Source organism: Ceratosolen solmsi, unplaced genomic scaffold, assembly GCF_000503995.2.
Source record: "Ceratosolen solmsi marchali unplaced genomic scaffold, CerSol_1.0 scaffold2, whole genome shotgun sequence".
Classification (NCBI taxonomy): Eukaryota; Metazoa; Arthropoda; class Insecta; order Hymenoptera; family Agaonidae; genus Ceratosolen; species Ceratosolen solmsi.
Genome location: NW_011948422.1, coordinates 6872081 through 6892876, shown reverse-complemented (window position 1 = coordinate 6892876; position 20796 = coordinate 6872081). Strand labels below are relative to the sequence as shown.

Genomic DNA, 20796 nt, shown 5'->3' with positions numbered 1-20796 from the left:
TAGAAAAATATATTATTTTAAAAAGATTGGACGTTGTTCTTTATAAAAATAACGAATAAAATGATTTGCCTATGCATAGGTGAATTAATGCGTTTAGAAACATGACACCATCGAGGCTAATGGAGTTAACGCCACAAATCAATAATACGTATTAATGTTTGTAATGCGAGAAAGTTTATCTCAAGTAATCAATAAGCTTAAAAATATAATATTAGTTTTGTCAAGCGTCGCGCTTTATTCAATCGCCACAATTCAATATAATTGTAATGAAAATCGTAATTGAAAAGAAGATAGAAGACTTTGAAATAAGTATAACATTTCTCGTTTAACAATGAGCGAATTAAAAATGAATTAAAAGAAAGGCCGTCGACTTTTCTCCTTTTTTTTCTTCTCTCTCTCTCTCTCTCTCTCTCTCTCTCTCTCTCTCCTTTTTTCCCTTTTATAAGGGAAGAACAAACTATCGAGCTTGAAGGTAACCTGCGAGTTAATCCTTTAAATTATCTCTCTTCGCGCGAGTGCTTAGACTTTCAAGTAGCTCACACACTCTTATTTTGATACGATTTCACCACGCGATACGGTAATTCCGCAAAATCCATCTCGTCGCCCGATTCTTCGTATATATATATATATATATATATATATATATTATCTTAAAATCCTTTCGTTTAAACGCGCTATTGATGGCGCCAAGCCTCCCGAGGATCCATCGCTTCGTCCCAAGTGCTTAAGTCAACTCGAATCTAATTTTAGATTATACTTGGGCATAATGCAATTGCCCATCGTTAAAATGTCTCTAATCCAGCATTCGATTAGGCGATTCCCAAAGCCCTGGCGACCTCTTCCCCAAACCCATTAGAAAGAATATCGAATATACGGACTTGGGCAAACTGCCGAATGTCGCGAGGGTTGTTAACGGCGACCCGATGCACCGTCGTGCCTCGCTCGACAAAGCCGTTAATGTAGCCGCGGGTCAGGGGATGGAAAGCCGGCGCCGCGCGCGTCGTAATATCGCGCCATTGAAAATGTGGCCACAAATTCGCCGCGAGGTAACACGCAACGTGAAGTCTCGTGTCCCCGTCGTGTTCCTGTCGTCATAGACGTAGCCGAGGGGTCAGAGGGCGGTGGTGAAAGAGAGGAGAGAGGCGTTGAGATAGCCGAGCCTTTCGAAGCCGTGCGCGCTTATATCTGCACTCGGCTGAACTGAACGAAATCAAACCTAATTCCAACCGTGGCCGAGGGCGCGTCTTTGTGTACGTGCTGGGCCGCTGCATTAGCGGATTAATGCACTCTATTCCTGGTGGACCGAGAAACGGGAGAGATAGGTAGATGGACGTACGTACGGTCGGACGGACGAACGGACGAACGGACGAACGGATGGACGGATGGACAGTAATACTGAAAGTGAGAGAGTGAGAGCGAGCGAGGGCGCGGGAGGGGCGGGAGGGACGGGTAAGGGAGGTATATTGTATATTTGCATGGTATTAGCCCTCGAGGTCCTTCCTATAATACCACTTTATCCCTTTGATTATATGAGCTAGCGACAATTGCATTATTGGCCGCGCGCGCGACCTGCTTCCATACTGCAATGACGACGACAATGGATAGCTGGAGGCGGGTACTTAGAATGCATTACAACGCGCTCCTTACATTTTCTTTTCTTTTTTTTCTTTCTCTTTTTTTTTACAGCCACTTTTGAAGCTCGCGACTTCCAAGTTCCAAGTCATGAGAATGTGGAGGAATTGGGGTTTGAATCGATCCACTGCTTATTGTGCGACTAAGTAGGAATGCGTCTTGAAGTGAAGTAGGAAATGGTGGTAAGCTCGGGAAGAGAAGAATTGCGATAGGTTTTAAACGAGAAAATTCTTGTCTCTTGATACCAATAATATATCGTTGGAAGAATAATAATCGAACTATTCGATCAATGCAGACCGAAGAAAGCATATTACGATTCGTATAATTTGTAGATATTGGTGGGGGAGTGTATGCGTGTTGCGAAAATCGCTCTGTCCGCGGTTCATTAGAGCGTGAAAAATCTGGCGTGAAAGACCTATCGTTAAAAAATGTTCTAGTACTCTCATAATGATGGTGGGGTAGGCCAATTAACGGGGCGTTGGATCACGCGCAATTAGCATTGTTACAACTTGTTTAAATCGACGCTAATAAAGTCCCGTAGATTTCTTGAAATGTAACAACGAGCGCGCGCGTCCGAGCGCTTCTGTGCAAACACATTTACATCTACGAATGCGCGGGTAGTGCACTTCGCTTACGGGGTCAGTTTCCTTTTGTGTGATTATGCCCCCAAGGTTTTCATGCTATCGGCTACACGTCGTGGAATTTTCAGCTTTGTGTGAACGGATTTAATTAATTCCGCTGTTGGGGCTACGAATTAATTTATATATGATCGATATGAAGATAATTGAAATTGCGATGCTTTTTTTTTTTTTTTTTTTTTTACGAGAGAGAGAGAGAGAGAGAGAATGACCCTGATGATTTGATCGATAGAGAAAGGAGGCGTGTAATACTCGTGATATATTTATAAATTACAATACAATTTGGCCTTTACTACGATTTTAACGAAAAAGAAAATTATTATCTTGTATACTCGAGACGTAAATTAACGCTATTATCGTTATTTTGGTATTTTGTGTCCCTCCTCCCACTACATTATAATTTTTTTTCCTTTTCCTTTAGTTTTTGTTAATCAAATAATTACACGACACTAGCCGAACCTGCGCACTAAAGCAGCTCGATACGAGAGTTGCAAAGCACTGTGATTCACACTATTCGAGCGTCCTACCAACCAATATTGCGTAGAAAAAGTCCTGGTGGCTTTTTAACATGAAATCGTTGTGAAATTCATGTGCGCGCGGACGAACTCGAGTGGCCAATGATTTTTTACAAACTAGGATTTGCATTGTAATTAAATTGATTAATAAATCACATTATCTGATAAAAGTCCGTTTAATAATCTCCTGCGCTGATCAATGTGGAAGAGAAAGCGATAGAAAATATGAAAATCAATTCGATGTAGGGAATGTCGCAGGACATTATAAAAGAGATGGGATATCCCCGTCCATTCGTAATGCTCTCTAATTCGGCTCTTAGTTTATTCCTTAAAAGGCTAAAATAAGACGATGGCCAATTCGTTTGCAAGCTAAATGCAAATCAACTCTTGCCGAATCGATTCTACTTCTCCAACCTCTATTCCCCGACCGGAAATTCTACTCCAACGAATCCCACCAACACAGCGGGCGTTAAATGAAGAGAGCGCTGAAAGGGTCGAGGTAAAGTACCTTTCATACACTCGAAGCAATAATATCCGCTTCTCGCAAGCACTTTGAGTTAAGAGAATAGTTGGAAAGTTGTGTGTATCCCCGTGGTGCTTCGTCCTCCTGCGAAACTGTCGTCTGGTCGTCGGCCTCGACGTCGCGACCGCGTCTCCGATGTATACACCTAATTTCTCGCGCGTATCGATCCGGAAGCCGCTGTCACCTATGGGCTCCTCCTACACCTCTCGCGCGCCACTTGTCTCGACGTACACTCCCTATACCCCTCCCCCAATCCCCCCAATCCCCACCCGACGGGTACCATCGATTGATCCCCGCTGAATATCTGCGGCCTCGAAATTATGTAATCCCGGCCGTTTGATAGGGCGCCTATTAAGACGATACGCTTTAATTAGATATCGACGGAATCGATCAATCGCTAGTGTCGAGTTGCAAAGCCAGAGATTTCATCAGAGGCTCGAATGATCCCGTAGCCATAGAATGTACAAATGTACCAAGGTCGTGTTTTATGCGTACAATCGTTGCGCGCGTTCCTCGACTTTTACGGGATATTAACAACGATAGCTCATGTTAATGCAACTCGGCCACATTTTCCTTACTCGTCTAAGCCCTGTCGCTCACCTATCCAACCTAGAGCTTAAATTATTATCGATTTATGGCTTACCGCTGCCCGCGTTAATTATTACGTTAATTATACGGCAGCTTGTTAAATGACGATTGCTTGTTTTGAGATCTTTATACTAAATTCAATAATTAATGGAGTCCTGATGCATCCCCTAACTTACGTTTGCACGCTCCGCGACGATTAATCTTTCATTGACTTTAATTATTTAACTGATAATTGATTCTATCATTTATAATTAATTAAGAGCCGAGCTTGTATATTAATCTTAGAGCAATTGTTTGCAATGTTGTATTAGAGACATACGCTTACGAAAATTGACGAAGGTAATAAAAAAAAATAAATAAATAAATAAATAAAATAAATAAAACAATTATTTATGACTGAAAACCATTTTACAGTAACATTTAGTTATAAATTTATCATCTAAATGATCTGATTCAAAGGAGTTTAGTCAATTTTATCATACAACTCCTCGACAATATATGGATTTTTATTAAATTTCAATTTTTATTTAATTTAAATACTCTCTGCACTGAAAGATATGAATATTAAAATTCAAAATTTGCTAATACAACATTACTCCGCTATCACTGAATCGCGTACGTGCGAAAGTTCACTCGATTAAAGATGATTTAATTACATGAGTATTGCTTATCATGTAAAATAGCGTTTAACACGGACAATGAAAAATCAAAGACTTCAGCTAAAGATAGACTTTTCTCTAAAGATAGACTGACAGAAATTTTGCATTTATATTTGCAATATTAACAAATCTCTAGCTTTACACTGAGATTATAAATAAAAAACAAAAAAAAACAAAAAAAAAAAAACAAAAAAAACAAAAGATAAATACTTTAACAACAATTACGTTAAACAAGAACAATTAGGTATAACTAATTGTTGAATCTGTATTGAACTAATTTTGTCATACACGATTACAAAATCCGCTCAATTTTTAAAAATTATATTTTATCGCATGTAACTCAAAGAGAGAGCAAATATCTTATTCTTTATCTACTCAGTTTTTAGTCTGAAATCTTTTGTTTTATCCATTCGATATTTTATTCATTCTGGAATTAAGCTTAAAAAAAAAAAAAAAAACAAAAAAAAAAACCAAAAAATCTTTCTTACCATATACATTATGTATGCATTATTTAAACTTTAAAGTGCTACTTTTTTCATTCGCCTGCCTAACTAATTTCACTGCAGATTAAAGAGAATCTATGATTTAGCATTATATGGTGGAAAAGGTGGCGCATATCCCACTAATTACATCAGGGGAAGAATTGAGTTGGCTTCCCTAAAAAAAGTAAAAAGGTAAAACAAAAAATTAAAACAAAAAAAAACTTGCAACCGGAGCGCAACGAAGGGCTCGCTTACACGCAATATGCAAATCCGCGAAAAGCACAGGAGATAAAGTGCACGAGCCACATTGGCAATCCAATGTATTCCATACTCGTAAATCACATGCTGAAGGAGCGTTGTAAAACGCCATTGTTCCCAATCCAATCGCGTGCTTTTCCTTTCGCGCTACTTACGTATAATTAAAGAGACACGAGATCGAGAATACAATACTGATTCGAGAGATATAATAAAATTACTTTTACTTTCTCGCCACATATTTCTCAAAATTGGAGGCAAATTAATTTCTTGTTTCCACTACGATTCTTTGATAAACAAATATAAACATCCAGCGCTATATAACTGTTTGAAATGTTTATTATATTTTAAAGTCCTGAAATGAAACTAAGCCGTGAATTTATAAAGTCCAATAAGTTCGGTAAAATGAAAAGCAATTTTCAATATCATAATAATTATAATTTAACAAATATACTGTAAAATATTCGTGAAAAATACAATGTATATATATATATATATATATATATGCGTGTGCGTGCGCGCGTATGTACAAACATATTTTAAAAATATATAAAATAATGTAACAGAAAAACAAATACATTGATGAATTCAATTTTGAAAAATATTATTTTATAAATTTACATGATACTGTAGAGTATTGAAATTTTTAAAATTTATTTAGGAAGAAATAGTACAATTATTTTATTATCAGTGCCTACTTGAAAAAAAAATTTGAATCAAATGAGATATTATAATTTAAATACATTAACTTAAAAGCAAAAAAATTAAATATGTCAAATACATAATTTAAATACACGATTTCCTATCAAATTTTCCTATAGTCATTTGAATGATTCAATAACATTTACATTTTAATTATTTCCAATATATGATTTTTCCTCATTTTTTCTGATATCCCTAAATACACTATAATAACGACTTAAGAAAAAAATATTACGAATGCATATCGTTGCACATCTTATTAAAATATCTGTTTCGCGATTTCCACGTAAATAAAAGTAAGACTAAAAATAGTTTAAATATAAGTAGATGATTTAGCAATATATAAAAACATTGTATAGCTTAACTAGTTGTAATAACAAATTAAAAAACAGTATTACATTAATAAGAATTACATTTATAACTTATATAAAAATGATACTACAAAATTCAACAAACTACATATCTTATGGCTTTATAAATTTTATAAATATTTCGCAGAAACATATTTAATTACAACCAATCCTTTTCATAAATTTTAAAAAAACTTTGATAATATTAATTTAAAGGAAAAATTTTCTTCGACTAGTTTCCATTTGATGTCGTCTACCTTGAATAGTCCATTCGTAATCACCATATTTACTATCAAATGTTCCATGTTGCAAATACCTTAACTTTAAGGTAAATCTTGGTCCCAATTCTCGTAATCTTGGCTTACCTGTTTTCTTGTTAAATTCATATCTAAAATTAATAACATTGTTATTAAAATTATTGTTAATAACTTTATACTTAATATGAATTCAAGAGAAAAGGAATGCGGTATAATAGATTAACAAATTTAATCTCCAACATTAAGATGACAACGGCAATTCTAATTGTAATCTTTAACATAAAAAATTAATATTTTCCATATTCACATTGTAATACTTATGTAATAAATTCTAACATAACGTTTAAGAATGCTTTTTCTAAACAATTAACTTATAATTTAGATTCGAAATTTGAAATTGTTCATCGATAAATGGTCGACATATTTGTTTCATAAAAATTTCATTGCATTAAAAACAAATTTATATCGAATATACCTATGATGTCTGAAAAAAATATAATCACGTTGATTATGAAATGTTACAACTCTTCGTCCTTTAAATTCAGGCTGGTAGTGAAAGAGAGCTCCAAACATTCTTGAGACCGTGTGGCCCAGTCGAGTTGTAAAATTATTTAATATAACTTCTGGACGATGTTCGGTTATTTCTTTGTGACTTCGTCTTAATTCAGGAGTAATTTTTACATTGCTTAATTTGCAGTTTATTGTAGGACCATCGGGCAAATGAATTATTAACATACCATCTTGACATATATTAAGGAAAATGTTAACTTTGATATTAACTTAATGGTCATTGATATAAATTGAAATAAATTTCAATTATCAAAAATATAATCTTAAACTTTTGTAATATAATTTTTCTAATCTTAAATAACATTTATAATATGAAAAGTTAAGTTATTGTTGAAAAATTAAATAAAAATTTAATAAAGATAAAATTTTTCTTCTAATTTTGAAGGTGAAAGATAGTCAATGTGTATTGCAAAATAATTAATACCTATTATAACAAATTGATTGAAATTTCTGTTTAAAAAGGATACTTGGTTTACACTGATTTTCATTGATAACAATTATATCTGTAAAATTTTTCTGTACACAACTTTTAACTATTTTTTTTATTCCGGAACGATTTCTATATAACGACGTTGAATTTGGTATGATTCTAGTCAACTCTCTTCCAAATATTCTCGTCTTTGTATGAGGATTGTCCGAATAAGTAATTAAAACCTTAGGCTCATATTCCTGCCTATAATAGGCAGCAAATTCATCATGTTCCATATCAATTCTAACTTCTTCATTTTCTTCACTATTGATATCTCCATAGATCATAGTCTCATCTTTTTCCCTTAAACTTTCTATTGTATGCGGAACTTGTTTCGGCTCATTTGCTTCTATTCTTGCTTTTCTCCTCAACTTTTTGATTTTTTTCTTTTCCCTTTGTAGTTCCTCATTCTTTTTTAGCCTAATGGCTTTACATTTTATGTGATTGATACCAGTTTCACGAGGCAATATAACCTCTTGGGACGTTCCTTCATCGTTTTCATCCTTTATTCTTTTTTGTTTAACACGTTTCAAAGGATTAAGCACTAAATTATTCAGCTTCATTTTGAACTTTTCTTTTTCTTTTCTTTTCCTTTTCTTTTAAAACAATAATTCCATAATAATTCTGAAAATAAGCGAATAAGTTAATATCTTAAATACGCAAAGGCAGCAATGTATCGTTAAATAGTACGCGAGACACTTTGTAATATCTTACATTAAAGCTTACAATCTATATATATATATATATATATATATATATATTCATTATAATAATAAACAATAATAATAACAATAAAAAATAATATTTATTTACAAATATTTTATCAAAACGTCAATTTTGCGTTATGGAATCACGAACACGTTGTTGGATTTTCACTTTTACCTTTGGAGTAGAAATGGGCATATGGATATTCGATAAGGTAATGGAATAAAGAACAAATTATAAGAATTAAGGAATAGAGCGTTAAAAGTGAACTTATCACTAATTATTGGTACCCTTTGTGTACCAATAATAAAACTTATGATGATACTAAATCCATAATATAAATGTGATATAATATTTTATTAACTAAATGCAAAGTAATTGTAATTTAATAAAATATCGAGATAACATTAGAAAGTAAAAAATTCATTCACATTCAAATTGTTAATTGCGATGTTTTATTTTCATAAATTTTCCTATTTTCATGTGTCATTTTACGCAAACATTATTTAAATGTACAGTTCTTTTTTTTCAATTTAAAAATTTATTTGTAATCCAATATCTGATGACCATGATAATTATTAATCTTTTATTATGGATTATTAATTGCCATATCAGGTTCTTTGATTCAAAAAGTGTTTATTCAAATATGAACGATAAAACATTGTTATTTATTTATTTATTTTTTTTTTTTTTTCAATAAATCTCGATTTGAGACTTATTATATATTTAATACAATAGTATTTCTTCAGTTTTAATATTAAAAATTATATTTAATTAATATTTAACTGTTAATGATAATAGCTATAAGCGCATTTAAATTATATGGCTTAAAATACTTTGAATAATTTGATATTTAAGGTTGTTTAGAAACATAATTGTATTATTTAAAATAAAATTCTTGTAAGAAATTCCATAACTCATTGTTGATAGAAATATCCAAATTTAGTATATACGAATAAATTACTTACTGCTTTATTATTTATGGAAATAAAAATCATTATATTTGTAATATGATAAAGAGAACAAATTGTTTAAAAATAAATAATAACATCGTGAATATTATACTTTGTTTTGAAAATTAGCCTTTTCAATGACGTATATTGTAATTGGAGTTATTCCATATTTGCATATTTTATTTATTATTTATACATTATGGTTTTTACTCGATAAAATCTATAAATATCTTACGACTTCGAATATTTCGTATGATCAAAATATTAATGCATATAAGTAAGAAATTATAGATAACAATTAAAATTAAGCAATGATGTGATGATCGCATATAAATATGTTTAAATTGTCAAAAGAATAATCATAAGCTTACTTTAAAATTTTTGAAAATTTACTTGTAACATTTTTTTCAAAAATAGTCGTCTTAGACTCAAGTTCACTCATATAATTGATTAACAATTGCATATAAATAAACAAATTAATAAAGGAATAGAATCAATGATAGAAATTAACGAAAATTACGTGAAATATTTATAATTTCTAAAGATATGTACTTTGAAAGGGTGTATAATGCAATATTGGCGTTACATCGTTTGAAGGGAAAAAATCAAATTAAAGGAAATATTCTCAATTGATCATATTATTTTTTGAAGTCTAATTGATAAAGTTAAATAAATAACAAATATAGATTATTGTTAATCTTGATTAAAACTATTTTTAAAGTATGACGGTAAATAAACAAGCTGTATAAAATAAGTAACTATAGAAAATATTGTGTGATTAAGATTTAAAAGTAGAATTTGGTTTTTGTCTAGCAATTTTTTCATAACATTAAACATTTTTATAAGAATTAAACTTTTTATAATGAAACATCTAATATGAAAAACATTTTATGTGAAAATGTCTTATATTATTCACTCGCGCTTAACTTTTAACACCGATTGTTTAAAACCACCAATACATTTTATCTACGAAGCTTGGCATTGCATCTTTCCATTGTTGAAAAAATACAGCAATGATTAAAAAATCATAACTTAATTTTTATTTTTTATTCCTTATAGGTCTTATTTCTGTTTTTTTTTTCTTAGCTTTGGGAAAGCTGCAATATATACGAAATACAAATAACTACATAACAGAATCGTTCAAATTTTCGCGCCCCAGTTTATATTAAAATGAATATGAAATTTATTTATATTTTAATAAAAAAAAAAAAAAAAACAATGCTTATTAAATACATTCTGTTTATTTAGTTTTAATTATGTATTGATATACAAACTGCACCTTTCCAGTTTCATTATAATTTTATTCTTTTTCGTTGTTGACATTCTGTGTGACACTTTAATTTATTATTACCGTTAATTGCAATATTAAGGGTATACAAAAATTATGTAAAAAAATACTTATTTATTCAAATTCATGATTTATTCTTTCAACTAATATATTTTACTTTTTAACCAAAATCTAATATTATTAGTTGCTCTTATAAGATAATCTTATTAAAAATGGAAATATTTATATTGTAATAAAATAGCCAATGACGAATAAAATATTTCCTTATATTTAAATTTTTATATTTTATTATTTTTTAATTGTTTTAGATTTTCGTTTTTTTTTTTTTCAATTTTCAATTGCTTTTCAAAGCAAAAAATCATGGGATTGAAGAAAAGTTAAGAAGTACGTATATAATATAAAGAAACCTTTAAAAATATTTACAAATGTCTGAAAGACTAAAATAGTCTTAATCCTAAAGGCAATAGGAAATCTTTATTTCATTTTTCTTTAATTAGATAATAATTAAGCTTCTATTTGTTTATATTTGATTGTTTGCGCATGCGCATAACGTGAATTTTAATTATTGACGCTGTATGTATATAATTATATGTTAATTTATGTTTTAAAACAGATTAACTATTTCCTATTTATGATGATAATATACACAAATTGCCTTGTAATTCGCTAATTCATCGGACTAATAAATATAACTATTAACCAAACTTTCGAAATGCGAAATCAATAATACTTTTGACTCCAGGTTATACTCAATTGTATATTTAGTTTTTAAGGTAAATATTGCAAAGTTTATCTATGCAAAATGTAATAATATTCTAATACTGTTTACTCGTATCGAAACATTCGGTCACACGGGGGCGGTACGGGGGGTAGGAAAGATAAAGAAAGTAAAGAGTGCATGACAAATTATTTTTGTTGACAATTAAAATAAAACGAATAGCCGTTTTTTTAAATGATAATTTATTTCAACCACGCATCAATAAATATAGGAAATGTGCAAAACTACGGAAATTATTGAAAAGAATCAAGCACACAATCACTTACAATTGTATCCACCCATCCCCACCCAGCCATCCACCCCACATACACATACGGACACGCGCCAGCAAATGTATGCGCCAATATTTCATATATACGTGCCTATTGACATATAATATAATGTGTGAGTTACTTACGCACACGTATGCATCAGTATGCAGTGCATGCATGGCATATGGGCACATATGGGCGCTGGCGTGTACGTGTGCATATGCAGAGAATATCTGAAGGAGCCGGTGCAATTTCTTGTTCTTTCGCTTGGAATAGTGAGGGCGAGGGCGAGGGTGAGTGAGTAAGAGGAAGATAGAGAGAGAGAGAGAGAGAGAGAGAGAGAGAGAGTGACAGTGTATAGGAGAGTGGGAGTGAGGGAGAGAGAGAGAGAGAGAGAGAGAGAGAGAGTGAGAAAGACTGAGAGTGGGAGAAAGAGGGAGAGTTTGATCGTGAGGGAGGAAGGGAGAGAGCGAGACCGCGAGCGCGAGCCAAGCGCAGTTGGCCGCCACAGCCATGCGAATGTGATAGAAACGGGAGTCGCGAAAATACGCGCATGGACGCAGTCTAAGTCCGAGAGTTGTATGCAAATTATGCGAAAGCGTTATACATGAATGTGCATATAGTGAAGGGAGGAGGGCGCATGCAGTAGGTACAACGAGAAAGAAGTGGTGAGCAGGTCGTGAGTCGTAAGCGGCGAGAGTGCGAGACGGACAACGGCTACGGGACGCTGCAGCCGTTCGTGTCTCTCCCCGCAAAACCTTGAGTGTGCGCGCTTGCTGGCAATGTCGGGAAGTGACAGCCCAACCTTCTTTCACGGCCAGCCCTGGTCTAGCTGGATCGAGAAAATTGGCCGTGACAAACCCTTGAGTAAGTCGCCCCTTACGTGGACATTCCACCTACTTTATAATCGAGCGGCTCCTGTGCAATTTTTGGCATACGGTGATAACATAACCTCCACAAACCAGCTTCGAGCCTTTCTTCCCTCTCTTTCGCTCTCTCGCTCTCTCTCTCTCTCTCTCTCTCTCTCTATCTATCTATCTCTATCGCTCTCTTGTTCCCGGCCTTCCATTTCCTCCACCTCACCTCATCTCACCGTACCCTACCACACCATACCACACCCCACCACTCCGCACCGCACCTTACCTCACCGTACCTCATCGTACCTTACCGTACCTCAGCATACCTCGTCTTACTTTACCATACCTTATTATACCTCGTCATACCTCGTCATACCCCATCATATCTCATAATATCGTATCGTACCTCGCCTCGCCTTCCTCGTCTAGCTTTGCCTCCCTCGCCGCGCTTCTCCTCGCCGCGCTTCGCCTTGCCTCGCTTCATCGAGTAGCACCACATCCCACCTCACCCTACCCCACCCTACCCCTTCCCATCCCATCCCATCCCATCCCATCTCATCCCAACCCAACGCTCTCTTATCTCACGTGTATCTATAAAAATGAGTGTGCAAATGATGGGAGCACACCCCTTATATTCATCATCGTACATATGTAGATATACTCACGTACATGCCCATATCAGTCTATATATATATATATAAATGACAATGCGCATATGTATGCATGCGCGTGTACATAAGTATGATGCATGTATATGCGACGTAGAGCGAGAGGGAGCTTGAGGGAGGAATGGTTTATAGGTCGTTTCTCAGATGCGTATACACGCACACAAACACACACACACGCATACACATTATGAATGATGGTTAAGTGTAACCGAAGTTGAGAGTTCCGTATACAATTTTTTTTATATCACGGACGAACGATTTTATACAAAACGATTATTTCGATTCCAATGCAAATTACACATGCGACCTCATTATTCCATTTTTTTTTCTTCACCACATTTTCCATGTTTGCATCTATTTGTCTTCTTTTAATTTTAAATTAATTAGCATTGTTTCTACTGTTAGATGATTTTTCCAATTATTTTCTTTATACATATGTAAATCATTCGGTTATAAAATAGATTAAATTTTTTCATCAATGCTTTCTTCTTATCAAATTCATTTTTTCATATAAATTTCCAGTCACATGTTTTCATATTGTATAAATCAACAGTAAACATGAAATATTAAACTTTTTTTAATCACTATATAACATCATATTACTCATTACAGTAGTAAGTCGATTCCATTTTAATTGATAAAAATATTATTACGGCTTATAAATGAAATAATTAACGTGAAATTTTAGGTGATGATGAACCAGACACAGAGCCTGCAAGTTCAGTTATGCGTCTTTCCGTTGATGGTAAATTGCTTTTATCAATAAAAATTATAATATTACTTTACTTTATAAAGTTGACGATAATTTATTATTTACTTTATAAGCTTTATTATAGACTACTAAATCATATTTACTATACTTTTCAGATATTGACTTATATGGATTTTGCCCCGAAAGGGATACTTTTTATGGAGTTGTATGTGAAATATGCAATTCTATTGTCAAACCGCAAGCTTTAATACAGCACATGGGTACGTTAATTAATTTTATTAAAAAATTCTTTAGATATTTAATGCTTTTATGTATAATATGATGATTAATAACCTATTAACTATTACTTTATTTTTCTTAGTAAAAAATTGTGAAATTTTTAATGCAGTTTTGTAAATTATTGATATATCTATGTACAAAGTAATTATTCTGCAGTTTTTACTTTTCATCTAATATCTTTACTGAATGCTAACTTTCAATAAAAAATGGGGTATCCAAGGTACTTCGATATAAAATCTGTCTGGAAAGTTTCACATGCGCCAGCTGAATTTTATGCAAATTGTAGCATGACTTACCCCATTAACGTACTATCCCATTTTCAACAAAGCTTATTTATTTTTCTTATAATTTATGCACATTTATATTCATTTTAGATACATTGTATTTTTCATTCATTATAATATGTTAGATAGATAAAAATTATCTTGTTTATTTAATAGTTAATCGATCAAGAACTCTACAATAAGATTTTATTAACAAAATGAATGCCACAAATGAAATGAGGCAAGCATATTCTAACTAAATTACATAACTATTGTACATTATTAAACATTTTTTACTAAATGATATTTTAAACAATAAAAAAAGTAATTGTTTAACCCTTCAAAGTTCAATTGTAAAAATATTATTAAAAATAGTTTGTATTCATAAAATTTTAATCATAAAAATATCTTTGGCTTTCTCTGGAAATTCATATAGTCTTATAAATTTCTAACTAATTACATTCTTTATCAATACTCTGTCAACAATACATTTTAACAATAAAAAAATATATTATATGCACTTTTAAACATTATAGTAGTTCAGTTTTGCTTTGCTTATTTCAATTACTTCTATGAAAATTTGTAATTTCTATTAGTTTTATATTTTTCTAATCTCACCTTTAAATGGGAAAATATTATTTAAAAATATTCAAACTTTTGCAGTTTGAATATTTTTTATTAAAAAATGTTTAAACCTGAATCCCATCATAAATATATAATGCAATAAATTATAGACAATGGAAAAAATAAATGAATCGATCAGTAACTGACGATACTAACGATATCAGTAAATGAATGTTTGTGCTTTTAATTACCAAACAAGGAATTATCAAATGTTAGCCACGTAAACGTAAATTAAACGAGTAAAATGAAACGTGATATTGCAGAAAGCCGACACCCTTCCGGCAGCACGAATCTTCCACCGCCTTCAAATTCGGCAACGAAGCCGTCTATGAAGACACCCTACTGCAAACTGTCAAAACTGAAGAAAAGTCAATCCTCGGGTCAGCTCGCCGCCGCCGCCGCCGCCGCCGCCGCCGCCGCCGCCGCTACTGCCGCTGCCGCTGCCGCTGCTGCTGCCAACAACACCAACAACAATTGTAACAGCAACAGCAACAATAGCAACAACAACAACAATAACAACGGCAGTAATTCAGCCGGGAGTGGCGGTGGCGGTGGCGGCGGCGGCGGCGGCGGCGGCGGCGGCGGCGGTGGCAGCAGTGGCGGGGGTGGCGGCGGCAGCGGAGGCGCTAACAGTACCAGCGGTCCTGGAGTTGGCCTCGGCATCGGCGGCAATACCAGCAACGGCAACAATCACACTTCGGTCAAGCAGCGGACTATCGAGCAACAGCCGACCCTTCACTCGGGCGTCTCTGGCACCTCGCCACGATCTCCCCTCGAGCCGTCCGGGGGCCTCGGCTGCGTCCAATCGTCCGGCGGCCTGGCGAGCACCCTTGGCTCCTCAGGCAGCCCCGTCAAAAGCCCCGGGAGTCAGCAGCCCAAGCGAAAAAGGCTCAAAACCGAGCGCTCGCTACTCAAGGATCGGGAGTACGACCCGGACCGGCACTGCGGCGTCTGGAACGAGGAGACCGGCAAGCCTTGCACGCGCTCTCTTACCTGCAAGGCCCATACGGTCTCGCTGCGTCGAACCGTCGCCGGCAGGAGCAAGACCTTCGACAAACTGCTCGCCGAGCACAGGGCCGCGAAGGAACTCCCGAGCGCGAGGGCGCCGACGAAAATAACCGGGTCCACGGCCGCGAGCGCACTCACGGGCGCCCTCGGTCTCGGCAACTCGGACCCGAGCCTCGGCGGAACATTGGAGTCCAGCGTCGCACCCGGCCTGGCCACAGCCACGGCCCAACCCGACCTCGAGGCCCCGAGCTCGCCGCCGGTTCTCTCGCTTCCGGATACTTACCCGCTACCACAGGTAATCACAGGGTTATCCCATCCCCCCTCCCCCCGCCTGGTGGCCACTCTCGCTCTTTCTCTCGATATCACCACACCGCCGCCGACCCCACCCCCAACCCGGGAGACTCAGCTCCTCTACTGGCTCACGAGATCTTTCCTTCTCTGAAGCTCTCGAGAATATTTCTCATGATATTGCGGCACTGGTGTCATTCGTCATCGTACGCTGTGCCGATTAAATAATTTTCTTTGCGAATTACGTTGAAAGCCTGATTTCGATAAAGCTAAAGCACCGCTTGAAGAACATATATTTTACGCTACATTAACAAAAGCACTTTAAACGAAACTTCACCATTTTATATCTATTTTATTATTGTTCCTTTTTTCTTTTACAATTGTCGCCTGTATTGCAGTATTGTGAGTTTTTAAAAGTGACGCATCGTTAGACTTGAGGATTTTTCTACTTGAATTTATGTCTAAAAAGTAATGCAGAAACTATATAACCATTATGTATATATGCATATGCATATATATATATATATATATATATATATCATTTGGGCCAATTTTAAAATAAGGAAAAAACTTGTTCAGTCGATAAAATTTGAAATATTGCATTCCTCGAAAGCAGTCGCTTACGTTTTTGGATTTATTGTCAAGATCGCTACAACTTTCATAATTATAATAACGATCGTCTCTAATTTAATTAGATTTTAAAAGTATTAATGTTTTTCGAAATAAAGCATTAATGATCATGTAAATGTATACATAGGTAATTCAATAAATTCTTGAAACTTGTATATTGTACTGATAGTTTGAAAATAGTACGGAAGCGTACATATCACTAATCTAAATAAAATGCCCAAAAATCATGAATTTTAAGATAACAATTGCAAACAATGTTGTGAAGCCTGGCTGTTTTTTCTTATCGTCGTTGGCATTTGTATGAATATTTTCAGAGTTAGATGATATTATCGAAAATTTTCACCGTTTCTCTTTTGTTTCGGAAAGTACATTTTGAATTCTTAACACAAAGAGCTTTATTAAATGATGCCCTTCAAGTTTATTCATCGATTACCTTACCTATTATGCAATAATCCAACCATTAGATTGAAAAATTGATTTAAAAAGTCATATATATATATATATATATATATATATATATATATATATATATATATATATATATATATAAATAAATATTGATATTATTTAATTACTTAATTTCAACTAGTTAAACGACGCAATTTTATGAATATTTGCCCTAAGCTATGTTTCATATCGGATTGCACATTGTGCCAAGACCTTTGAAATTAAAATATAAATAAACATTCAGAACGTTTAAAAATAAATTCATAAATTCAGTGGCCACCATGGTTTTTAAAAATTATTTTAAACAAATATGTCGTGTTGCTAAGAAAGAGTTTTTTTTTTTTATTATTATTATTTTTTTTTTTATTTACCATAAAGCCATACAATACATAATAATAAATACTTGAATGCTATACATCAGATTTTAGAGTTAAATTATTTGTAGGAGTCTTGACCTTTTTTTATCTTTCAATTTAGCTTTGTCCGTTTGAAGAAGCCATGAATTCAATTGTACATATTGAAGGAGTAAGAAAAATGTGTTTATATCGTACGTTGTCTTATTTATGTTTAGCATTCTTTATTAAAATATATTCAGTTAATATATAATTTGCATGTTTATCTAAATTCTATAAAAATAAATTTTTTTTTATTTTTATTTTGCTTATTTGATTAATTTTCGATTGGAAAGTATATTTGGTGTCGATTTGTGATAGTAAAATACCGTTGAAGGCTTATAAAGCATAATAATAATAATAATAATAAAACTCCTATCAATTCCTAGATATAGTAAATGAAATGCCAGCTGTGAATATTAATAATAAAAATTATTATAACTACACCAATTTATTAAAAGTTTATTTTTTAAGTGTAAAATTATTATATTACTGCAATACATATTTCTCATTTATTACTCTCGATAAGATCGTCATTTTATGAATTTCAAGAATTTCATCCTAATATTGTGAAAATAATACAAAAGTTGTTCTTCATACATTCGTCATTTCCTTAATAATTATTATCTTTTGATTTATATAATTAATTTATATGAATTACCTATTGATGGATCTTTATAAAAATGATATATTTTATTACCTTCAATTTACATACACAGTATGATATTAATTAAATTATAAATTCTACCTACACGAAAGCATTTTTTTCAACATGAAAATTAAATAAAATAAAACAAATCTGTACTTCGGTCCTTATTGATTATATAAAATTTTGATTTGTACACACACAATTTCGAAGACTATGTTTTTAACAGTTCGTTTTTAATTCGGAAGATTACGCGTGTACTACTGCTTTTTATCATCAAACAAATTAAGAATTTAAAATAATACTGCATTAAGTTAACAGAGAAATTGTTTTATCAAATATACTCTACACAATCCTAACGACTATTGTAACTTTAGAAGTCTCTCGAAAACCATACTTGTTGAAAATTATATTTTAAATTTTGAGTTTCACTTAGTGTTATACCATTAATATAATAAAACTCTGTTCTCTTCGTATTTGTGATAATTTAGTTAGTCGGTAAAAAAAAAAAAAAAATTATTAAGGCTTCGAAGTGTACTAAAGCTTAATTTGCGTCTCAATAATTTTTACTCAGCTTTCATGGATAACGTTTTTATAAAAACTTAAAAATTAATGAAAACAGATCTTTTGACGTTTGATTATAAAGTAAAAACAAAAACAAAAAACAAAAAACAAAAACTATAAAAGGATTTATCTTCGTAAATAGTTTGAGATTAGACTTGGTATTAATGATTTGAATGATAATTATTCACAAATTGCTATGAAAGAATAATATTTTTCATATTTTTTTCTCATATTTTTCCTGGGAAGATGTTTATATTAATAAATAATTAAATGATCTTCGAGTTATCTCTCATGAGCCAAAGGATTCAATCCAAGAGTATACGAGAAAAGGCTTTTGGTTGATACGTGTTTTTTCTTTTTTATTATTACAGGCTGTTGATTTGCTTTATCGATGTCTGGCCCCGCATGGCTCCAATAAACCTGTAAGGCATGGTTTCTTTGAGTTCTCGCAATCGTTATCAAATGAAGGCTCTCTCAATCTCCATTATCAAAAATTTTCTTGTATTTTTTAGACGAAACTGGAAGAGGACTTTGCCAACGAGCTGGAATCTAATGGAAGAATCGAGTCGTCGGTGGTGAGCGGCGTCGGGGGCGTCGGCGGTGGTGGAGCCGGAGGCGGCGGTGGCGTGGGCAGCGGTGGCGTTGTCGGCGGTGTCAACAGTGGCATAAACGTCGGGGGCAGCGCCATTGGCGGTGGGAGCAACAACGGCACTGGTACCGTAACCGGCAATGGCGCCTCCACTATGGCACCCATCTCCGTGGTCCTGCCCTCGCTCTCGCCCATAGCGACGGGCGGCATGTCGCCCCAGGCCTCCCTCTTCCAGTACAATCGCGGCCCCGGCTCGTCCTCGCCCCTCGGCGTCGAGCACATGGGCATGAGCAAACAGTCGCCGGTCTCGGGCTCGGTGGCGCCGGCACTTCTCCCGGTCAGCCACCAGTCCGGCCCGGCATCGACGAGCCTCGCCCTCGAGGCCAAAACCGCGCCCCTCGAGATCGACGCCGGCCAGAGCCTAGCCATGTACGCCTCCTCGCCCGCGTACAAAGACAAATCCCAGGTCACCGTCCAGATATCGCGCGCGAGCATGATGTCCCAGTCGCCGATACCGAGCAGCTATCCGAGCCTCTTCGACTCGGGCCTCGAGCATCACCACCACCATCATCACCATCACCACCACCATCACCACCAGCATCACGCGACTCAGGATGCCGCGCGGACCGCCAGCCACGCGATGACCAACGGTAAGCGCATCGGCGGCCATCACGCCCAGCTCGGCAGGCCGAAGCACGAATTCCCCCAGGAGTACTCGACCGCGATACAGCTCGAGGCTACCGCCGCCTCCACACCCTACGCGAACTTCAACGACATATCCTGGTCGAGCTGCCACCCCGAGCCCCTTGCCGTAAGTAGGTGGTTGCGCATCACTTCTAGCCGTAAGCAGTACAACTTCAATATTCACTGACACAACGCTCTGCCCACTCCAGGCTGAGGACACTGCGCGCCACCTTCCAAACCCGGGAAAACAAAATTGTTCACCCCTGTCTTTGATTATATACGATTTTTCTGGCGGAGTGGCGAATTATTAACGTTAATTTATCATTTAACTCGTATTGGCCTTTCGTAGCCGACTATTTAGCTTCGCCCGATTGATAATCCATTTCTGCCAATACTTGTCACCTTCTGCTCATGGGAATGAGCACCTTCACCTTTCACCTGACTTTTAACGCCACTTTATCATATATATATACATCCAACGAAATCAGATCCAAACTTTCCCAGAACTGAGTCCGCATAGAGTACGCGTT

General features: G+C 34.8%; 2 protein-coding genes across 2 annotated transcripts; one reads left to right on the top strand and one right to left on the bottom strand.

Moving 5' to 3' along the window:
• Window positions 1-6522: 6522 nt before the first annotated feature.
• Window positions 6523-8230, bottom strand: LOC105361956 (probable ribosome production factor 1). The gene is made up of 3 exons (XM_011499278.1): window positions 7639-8230; window positions 7077-7341; window positions 6523-6732 (listed from the first exon to the last, which is right to left on the bottom strand). The coding sequence occupies exons 1-3, from the start codon at window positions 8201-8203 to the stop codon at window positions 6555-6557; spliced, it is 1008 nt and encodes a 335-aa protein (XP_011497580.1). The 5' UTR covers window positions 8204-8230; the 3' UTR covers window positions 6523-6554.
• A 3856-nt stretch (window positions 8231-12086) lies between these two features.
• Window positions 12087-20661, top strand: LOC105361955 (ataxin-7-like protein 1). Its single transcript, XM_011499277.1, has 6 exons — window positions 12087-12482; window positions 13829-13885; window positions 14008-14112; window positions 15282-15398; window positions 15669-16321; window positions 19506-20661. The coding sequence occupies exons 1-6, from the start codon at window positions 12398-12400 to the stop codon at window positions 20451-20453; spliced, it is 1965 nt and encodes a 654-aa protein (XP_011497579.1). The 5' UTR covers window positions 12087-12397; the 3' UTR covers window positions 20454-20661.
• Window positions 20662-20796: the final 135 nt, after the last annotated feature.

Bases quoted from the DNA above. Each gene is read 5' to 3' on its own strand.
- LOC105361956 (XM_011499278.1), bottom strand. From the start codon at position 8,203: ATGAAGCTGAATAATTTAGTGCTTAATCCTTTGAAACGTGTTAAACAA. The intron at 7,342-7,638 runs GTATCCTTTTTA...ATATATGTCAAG, and splicing joins TGAAAATCAGTGTAAACCAA to ATGGTATGTTAATAATTCAT. The intron at 6,733-7,076 runs GTATATTCGATA...TATTAATTTTAG, and splicing joins ATTTTTTTCAGACATCATAG to ATATGAATTTAACAAGAAAA.
- LOC105361955 (XM_011499277.1), top strand. From the start codon at position 12,398: ATGTCGGGAAGTGACAGCCCAACCTTCTTTCACGGCCAGCCCTGGTCT. The intron at 13,886-14,007 runs GTAAATTGCTTT...TATACTTTTCAG, and splicing joins TATGCGTCTTTCCGTTGATG to ATATTGACTTATATGGATTT. The intron at 14,113-15,281 runs GTACGTTAATTA...GTGATATTGCAG, and splicing joins AGCTTTAATACAGCACATGG to AAAGCCGACACCCTTCCGGC.